An 8,030-nucleotide genomic window follows, 5' to 3' on the forward strand; every position below is an offset into this window, starting at 1 on the left:
CATGGGTAAAGGAAGAAGGCGGCCTGGAAGATGACGGCCCGCCACCATTTTTATCGTTCCTCCGGCCCACCCGACCCAGCCAACACAGGAGGCTCTGCTCGGGGAGGGGGTGTGTTCCCCTGGGAGGCCGCTCCCTCTCCTCCCCCGGCCCCTCCAGATGGCGTATCCGCCACTCACCTTACACGGGGTGGCTTTTACTTGTGACTCTGTGAATCCAAAGGCAGCGGCCCAAGGTCAGGTGCTGCCTCTGAATGGTGGCTGTCTTTCCTGGTGCACGGTGCCAAGGGGCATTGACTGCTTGAACAAATAGAAAAAGCAATGATCTGGCCTGGGCCCTGGACGTCGCGAATCTCAGTGAACTCATTTCAGCATCTCCTCGGGACACGTGTCCCTCTTTCGACCTTGCGGGGTATATGTGACTGCGGATATGTGAGTTTGGACAACAGCCGATCGGCTGACCTGGGATTCAACACAGGTATGCCTCAGCCCTGCCTTCCTCTCCTCTCGGGGCCAGCAGCTCCAGTCCAGGAGGGAAACACGTGGGGTCAGAGAAGCCACAGGCGACTTCCTGTCCCTCACCTCTCTCCGCTTCCCACTCAGCTGGGACAACTCCTACTCATTTTCTCAAGATCCTTATCTGCTCCTGCACTCGGAGAAGTTTCCCCATCTCTCTCACACCACCCAGGAAAGGTGGGGGAAGGAGTGTTCCATGTGGTCATTGGGCGTGAGTAAGTATCTCTCCTCCCTGTGACTTCCCCACCTCTGCACCAGGGAAACCCCACTCAGGTCTTCTAATAAAAGCTCCGGGCCCTACGGGATCGGTATTAGCTTCTCTAGACACATCGGGACCACTGCAAAGAGGTCTGACCCACACTCTGCAGGATGAAGCTGGTCACCATGGCCCTGGCGTGCCTGCTGTTGGCTGGGCTGTGGCTTCCGGATGCGGACGGCAGGAGCAGTGAGTGTGGAGGGAGTCACTTTGCTCCTCCTGGGGGTGAGGGGAGTGGGGGGTGGGGACAGACACCCAGGCAGGCACTCTGGGCTTGCGAGCAGGGGTTGCCCTGAACTCAGTGCCTTTGTCTCTGCTCCTCTGGGAAGAATTTCTCCTAAAGAGGGTGAATAGAGAATGTGGATGGGGTGCAGACAGAGGCCGGTGGGAGCAGGTGTCTGGTGAGCATAACGTCTGAGCTGCTGACTCAGCTCAGGAGCAAAAGGAGGCCCTGCCTCGTCCAGGGAACTCTGAGGCCCTTTAGGACAACTTGGGAGGCTAGAGGTGCACAGGAGGGACTAGGTCTTGCCTCTACCTGGTGGCATGTAACAAGGAGAGCCTCATGTCAGGACTGGGACTGGAACAGTGTGCTCATCACTGTCGGGCAAGTGTTGGGCCAGTGACTACCTCTCCAACTGGGCATTCCTTGTTGGTAAAATGGGACTGACAATGCTGGACCTCAGGACGCTCTAGAGAAGACGGACCTAATTCCAGGCACCTATAAGACATTGTGCAAACAATAAAACTAGGAGGAAGGAATCAGGATTGAAATTCGAGTCTCTTGGGGGTGGGGTGTGGGGGAGAGAGTGCAAACCCGCACAGTGGGGGTGGGAGACCCGAACAGAGCTACAGGCCTGGGTAGAGACCATTCTAGAGAGGGTAGGAAGCCTGTTAGTTCCTGGAAGCTCTTTCCTTGTCCCTCCATCAGTTGGAACTCCTTGAGCAGTTCCTAATCTGGACCCAAAGCCACCAACCACAGTTGCTCCCACATGCACCACACTCACTGGGCCCCGCAGAGTGTGGAGTCCAGAGCTCTCGAACCCAAATATCGGACTAAAACCATGCACTCATAGTGGGACATCAGAACTGGAAGCACCTTTAGAAATCAGTTTAAAGAGTCTTGTTTGACAGGCGGGAAGTCTGGGGCCCGGGCGAGGGCTCATCCTGTTGAAGACCACACAACTGGTTTGTGGGGAGCTAGGATCTGAACCCGTGTTCTGACCCTCTGCCTACATACAGAACTAGGTTATGGATAACACAGCCACTGGGCGGTGCGTGGTCCCCAAGCCTGGATCTGTCCCTGAAAGGGATTTTTTTTTTTTTTTTTAACCACTGGGATGAGAGGATGAAGTCCACATTAAGAAACAGACGCAAACCATTTTTGTGCTTCCCTTCCAGTGCATGTGTCATCCTCCACCTGTTGCTTCGTCTTTGTGGAGAAAAGGATTCCCCAGCATATAATCCAGTGTTACAAACCCACCAGCTCCTCCTGCTTCCACAAGGGTCTAATGTGAGTGCTCCTACCTTGTCAGCGTGACTCCCCCCTCCAGAGAGCAATCAACCCTCCTGGAATTAGAAAGGCAGACGCTAGATGGCGCTGTACCACCAGGTTCAGGTTTCTAAACCTGGAGAGAAGCCGCCAAAATCTGGGTGCAGAGCATGGGCGCTAGCGGGGGCGCCGCGCCTCGTAGCAGGTGCCAGGAAAGATACCTACCGTCTCCCCTGCCCCATGCTACTGCAATAACTTTAGTTTCTCGGAACCCCAGGGAGCTGAGTATTATATCTTAATATTTCATGCCCAGAAGAAGAAATGGCTTAAAGGGTCTAGGAATTACTGTGCAGTGGGAAAACGAAGGGGGTCACAATTAGTTTCTGCTTCCAGATTTGCCAACCCCGAGTGTTGGGTGACCTTGGGCAGGTGATTCTTCAGCACCTCATTATCTGGGTACTCCTCTACACTCCTTATCTGTGAAGTGTAGTAAAGATGAAAGCTGGGTCACAGGGTCATTACAAAGTTAGAGGGAGGTGGCTTACCCCTGCTGTTCCGTATCCATAAAGCATTCGTGTGTATTACCTTGGTTAGCCCTCGGGGGGCACCCTTTTACATTATCATGAACACCGAAGTTCAGGGAAATAGATTTGTCTTCGGTCACCCAGATAATTAAAGTTAGAATTGGTCTGTAGTTTGGTTGGACAGTCGCCAAGTTAAAGGGGTGGGCAGGTCAGAAAATAAATACACACACGCGCGCACGCACACTCACAGTGAATCTAAAGCAACGAGTGAGGGTTCCAGATGGACACAGACACATGGAAAGATGGATGGAGGGCCCTCGGAGATATTCTAGGAGGGAAATTTCCATACTAGCTAATCCTGAGTGTCTGCAGCCTTTACCCTACCCGAATACAATGAATCACACTCTCCAGAAAAGGGAGAAATTCAATTTAATAAACTCTCCCTGAAGCTTGGGTGTTCCTCCCAGCCTATCCCTCCCATGTGCCCCCCCAAGTCTCCTGCAGTGCCTTCATTTTACAGACCCAGAACAAGCAGCTTGGGGGCATCCTCAGGGCGGGGGGGTGGGGGTGGGGGCGGGGTTGGGAATGTGTGTGGCAGCCCAGGGGCAAATCATGTGACCCGGCTCCCCCTCTGTTCTTTGCCCACAGAATCAAGCTGAAGGGCGGCCGAGAGACGTGTGTCTCAGACTCAGCCGCATGGGTTAAGCGTTATTTAAAAACTGCAAAATCGTGCTGGGTGAAGCGAACGTGAGAGGGTTTCTTTCCACCCTGGACTCTGAAGATGGCATGACTTCCCCTGTCTCCCCAGCCCCACACCCCACCCCGGTTCTTCTGCCCAGCTTTGCCGGGTCACAGGGGGTCTGCTCAGTCCTGATAAGCTATGTTGTTGCACTTTATATATTTAAATGCCAGAATCTTCAATCCCTGTTTCCCTGGGCTTTTTGGATCCCACAGGGATTTCAGGGTATAAACTTGACTGTCAGTGAGAAGATGGGGCCAACGGGCGGGTGGCCCCGGTGGGGATGGGAGATATGTTGGTACTGATGCCAAAAAAAAAACAAAACCCTGACTTCTTGTTCCCGAGAACCAATAAATGGCTTACATGTCTCAGCTGACTGGCTTTGTCTTTTGCGGGCTGGGTGGGAATGAACGCTTGGTCAGGGCCATGATAAAGATTCTCGGCTTCCCCTGACAGCAGCAGAGGGCACGGTGAATCAGAAAGTGGGAACTCAGGGCTGGGGTTCCAGAAGCCACAGCTGCTGTAGCTGGAGGGGACCTTGTGAGGTCAACCATCTGTAAGATGTTGCTGGCCCTATTTCATAGATGAGGTGCCTGACAGTTGGTGAGGGACAAAGATGGGCCTGAGGATACAGAGCTAGTCAGATCTGGTGTTAGAGCCCAGGACTCCTGTCTCTGGGACCGGAAAGCTCTCTTGTGTCCCAAGTTGCCCAGTGATGGCCTGACACAGCATCAGGGGTGCAGGGGTGGGGTGGGGACACTCTGTCCACCAGGCAGATCCTGCAAAGTTGTTCAGCTGACCTCTTCTTGTCCAGGCCTGAGTGGATCCTAGGTCTTACAGAAATGCCAGCCCAGCTCACATGCAGGAGGGAGGCAGCCCGAGGGAGACCTGGAGAACCGTTTGCCAACATCTGGGAAGCAGAGGCCCCTCCCTCATGAAGGGGTAACCAAAAACTCCGACGTGCCCCCAGGGAGAACAGCTAGCGGGAGATGTGATTTGCTGATTGCCTAGAATCTCAGGACTGGCCCCCTTTAGAAGACCAGCTTGGTGGCTTCGGCAGGAGAAGTTGCCGTGTACTGTACTGGGAGAGGTGTCTCTCCTTTCCCCACATTGCACGTGTCACAGGTCTGGTCTGTTTTTCAGCTGCCTCTTGCCTTCTGTGCCGCCCCACAACCGCCCTGCTTCCTCCTCTTCCCTCTCGCTGGGACCACTGTAGAGCAGTGAGCTGTGGTCAGCTCCCCCTAGCTAACTCCATCCGACCCGTGGCCCCATACCACTCTGCCTGGCCTGCCGCTGCCCTCCACCCTCCGACGGTCTCAGGACTGACTCCAAACTCTGCACCTTGCTGCTGCAATTCCTCTACAAGCACACCTCCAGTTTCCTCTCTAAAGGACTCTACCTTTTCTGTTCTGGAAGCCAAACTCTGACCATAGGGCATATTCACTCCAGGCCCTCTTTCCTGCCTTTCCATCCTGGGCCTTTTCTAGAAGAATCTCTGTTATGACCGTGCCCTGGCATCCTCCTGAGTGGATGCTAACTAGGACTGGGTCATCTCACTTTCCCCCTGAAGGTCAGGTGCGTGTCTGGATCACTTCAAGGACCGCTTGGAGCGAGGAGACACGGTGGCAGAGACCAGTTAGAAGCTGATGTTAGGGGCTGGAGTCATTGTTCTAGAACATGCTGGGCGGCAGGGTTGGGTCCTCTGCAGCAGGCAAATGAGCCCAGGTCAGCCACCAACCACCAAAAAGGTCCGTCCCACAGCCTGTTCCTCCAGCGCCCTCTGCAAGCCACCTGCTACCCCGCCTTGGAGCGCCCCCTACTGGTTGGAAGCTACCGCCCCCCTCCCCCCCCCCCCCGCCCAAGAAAACCCCACTACAAGAGATTTTAAACACCATGTATTTTCTGCAAAAAGTCAACAATCCTTGGAATGGCATTCTCCTTTCTGTACTAACATATTTAGCTGAACCTCATATTCCCAAGGCCCTCCCCGCCCCGGATGGCAGTAGCCCTTCATCTCCGTGATTTGTAGGTACACGCGATGGCTGGGGAGTTGGGCGGCAGTCAGCCACACTACCTGCAGCTTACGAGGGACAAAACCAGGGCTTAGGACAGGAAGCAACTGGCTCAAGGCCTTGCTTATAAAAAAAAATCCCAATATTCAAAATAAACCCCCAACCAGCAACAATTCAAATAACATTAGATATTACTTAAGGCATAGTACATTTCTTGGCATCACAAAACAGAAAGCACCCTATTTGAAACCATAGTAAAATTAGTCCAGAGTCTAGCTGGGGAGTCTGGAGGAGGAAAAACAGTCGTCTGTTTTCTCATACTTGGCTGCGTCTTAGTGTGACTGGAAGAGTTCAAGTCCTCAGGGCATGAGATTTTTGATTGAGATGTTTCACATAATCCTGGACCCACTTCTCCTTTGGGTCAGCACAGATAGCCTTGGCCAGTTTTGTACTGAAGCTGTGGACGAAGGAGGGCTTCACAGTTAGGTGGAAATGAGGATTTTGCCCAAGAGATGCCTCACTCTACTCTTGAGCCCATCTGGTCCACCCACTGCAGGAAAGGGATCCTCCCAGGGACAGGAGGAAGTCGCGGTGTGCAAAGAAGGGGATCCTGGAGGTCATCCCTTTTCTCCGAGGCCCTGGAGAAGCTGGCCTGGCCTCGGCCAAAGCAACGTGGAGACTGGGAGCCCATCCTCTCTGGGCTCATTCATGACACAATCATGGTTTGGTAAAATCTTAACCCCTGAGTATGGGATCCCAAATGGGACTGTCTTCTGGGGTGGAACTTCAGATCAGGGGGCATGGGCATGGGGTGGGGTGCGGTCAGGGAGGGGGTGAGCTGGGTTTTTCTACTTACATGACAGCCTCCCGGGGACAGTGGCTGCTGGTGATTCGATAGCCCTCCAGCTTCCGCAGGGGGATCTTCTTATTGTTAAATGTGAAACAGCAAGTGAATAGGGAGCTGAGGGAATCTAGAAATAAGGTCACAGAGAAAAAGCTAGTTTTTTATCAGCTTGAATGCAGCAGGAAGCGCCTATAGGGAAAGGAAAGAAAAGGAGAGGAGAGGAAAGGAGGAGAGAGAGAAGGAAGGGAAGGGAAGAAAGGAAGGGAAAGGGGTCGACATGGATCTGATCCACCTCAGGTCCATCGTGCCTGCCCGGAGCGCTGAGACAGGGGGAGAGCAGGAATATCGTAGCAACGCATCGTTGCTGACCGGGGCAGGCCGGTGGGACAGGTCCAGACTCTAGTGCTCTAGGTACAGAGTTTGGGCAGCTCAGCCAGGCTCAGAGAAAAGGCCCTGGGTTTGGAGTGTGCAGCTTAGGTTTCCCTCTGGCTCTGTAATGGCTGGAGGTGGGTGGGTGGGGTCTCTCCTGCCCTCAACTTGGCCTTCGGCTTCCCATCTTTTAAAATTAGACATTCACGTGAGGTTCCGACGACTCCCACTGCTCGGATAGGCTCAGAAGGAGGGCATTTCAGCTTTGGGCTTGCTAGAAGGAGAAGAAAACAAACAAAAAAAAGGGGGCTTACCTGGCTGGGCAGGCACCTGGGGACTGAAGGCGGAGGCCATGAGCAGCAGGCACAGAAGCGTAGCAGAGACCTTCATGTCGGCGGGAAGCAGGGAATGAGAGCTGGGAGTGTCTGGGCCGGTCTCGGCTTCTTTGCAGCACGGGAGGCTCTGCATGCCTTTTATAGGGAGCAGAGAGGGTAGGAGCTCCCAGAGGGATGTCTGCCTGGGCAGGGTCATGGTGTAGTTAAGATGCAGGGCGCTCCTGAATGTGCTGAGCTGGAGGTTGGCTACCCGAGTTTTCCAGGAATTTTAAGAAGGAAGCTGTGGGCTGCAGCCGTGTAGGCCCTGTTTCCTTCCAGCTGCCCCGGCCACAGAGCGGAAGCAGGAGCACAGATGGGCCACCACTCGCCGCGGGTGTGATCCGAGGAGTCGTTCTGTGGCCTTGCTTTCTGCACAACCAGAGAGCAAGTGTGGCGTGAGGGTTTTACACAGGTGATGTGTTCGGCCCGGACCTGGTGCAACCCGTTACCCACATGGCCATTCGCGAGTAAAAAAGCTGAGGCGCGGGGACCCGAAGTCACCAGCCCAGAGCCTTGTGGGAAGTGAGTGATGGTGCCAGAAGAGAAAGCTACTCTGTTTACATACGATCACCACGGCCTCCCCCGCTGTCTTGAGCGCAGAAGGCTTTGTCCGAGGGGTTTTATGTGGAGGTCTCATACTTGAGGTGAATCAAAGCCAGCTTCTGAGGACAAGGGCTTAGTGTCCCCTTCTGCCACTCAGGCCCAGGGGGCTATGGTTTGAAGCCCACTGATGTGTCCAGGCTCCTTGTTTTCTGGAAGGACCATGGGGTTTCTAGAGCTGTTGCCGGGAAGGGAATCGCAGGGTTGAGCAGAGTGGGCTCTTTGCTTCTGTGCCTGCCTCCTGCTCTCCCCCTGCAAGGAACGTGTAGCTGAGCTGGAGCTCGGTGAGGGGATCCCCCATGGCCCCAGT

The 8,030-nt window shown here is 54.2% G+C and overlaps 2 protein-coding genes across 2 annotated transcripts; one reads left to right on the plus strand and one right to left on the minus strand.

The window, feature by feature from the left end:
- The first annotated feature begins 777 nt into the window (after positions 1–777).
- Positions 778–3,793, plus strand: CCL1 (C-C motif chemokine ligand 1). Its single transcript, XM_059149973.1, has 3 exons — positions 778–958; positions 2,168–2,279; positions 3,431–3,793. Exons 1-3 carry the CDS (start codon positions 883–885, stop codon positions 3,531–3,533), a joined length of 291 nt encoding a protein of 96 aa, XP_059005956.1. The 5' UTR covers positions 778–882; the 3' UTR covers positions 3,534–3,793.
- Positions 3,794–5,401: 1,608 nt separating this feature from the next.
- Positions 5,402–7,308, minus strand: LOC131815980 (C-C motif chemokine 13-like). Its single transcript, XM_059148221.1, has 3 exons — positions 7,061–7,308; positions 6,390–6,504; positions 5,402–5,990 (listed from the first exon to the last, which is right to left on the minus strand). The coding sequence occupies exons 1-3, from the start codon at positions 7,275–7,277 to the stop codon at positions 5,885–5,887; spliced, it is 438 nt and encodes a 145-aa protein (XP_059004204.1). The 5' UTR covers positions 7,278–7,308; the 3' UTR covers positions 5,402–5,884.
- Positions 7,309–8,030: the final 722 nt, after the last annotated feature.

The sequence above is a fragment of the Mustela lutreola genome, chromosome 15 (assembly GCF_030435805.1).
Source record: "Mustela lutreola isolate mMusLut2 chromosome 15, mMusLut2.pri, whole genome shotgun sequence".
Taxonomy (NCBI): domain Eukaryota; kingdom Metazoa; phylum Chordata; class Mammalia; order Carnivora; family Mustelidae; genus Mustela; species Mustela lutreola.

Excerpts from the sequence above, each read along its gene's own strand:
- CCL1 (XM_059149973.1), top strand. The coding sequence starts at position 883 with ATGAAGCTGGTCACCATGGCCCTGGCGTGCCTGCTGTTGGCTGGGCTG. Across the intron at positions 959-2,167 it reads GGATGCGGACGGCAGGAGCA|TGCATGTGTCATCCTCCACC; the intron begins GTGAGTGTGGAG and ends CTTCCCTTCCAG. Across the intron at positions 2,280-3,430 it reads TGCTTCCACAAGGGTCTAAT|AATCAAGCTGAAGGGCGGCC; the intron begins GTGAGTGCTCCT and ends CTTTGCCCACAG.
- LOC131815980 (XM_059148221.1), bottom strand. The coding sequence starts at position 7,277 with ATGACCCTGCCCAGGCAGACATCCCTCTGGGAGCTCCTACCCTCTCTG. Across the intron at positions 6,505-7,060 it reads CCAGGTGCCTGCCCAGCCAG|ATTCCCTCAGCTCCCTATTC; the intron begins GTAAGCCCCCTT and ends CCTTATTTCTAG. Across the intron at positions 5,991-6,389 it reads TGTCCCCGGGAGGCTGTCAT|CTTCAGTACAAAACTGGCCA; the intron begins GTAAGTAGAAAA and ends CTTCGTCCACAG.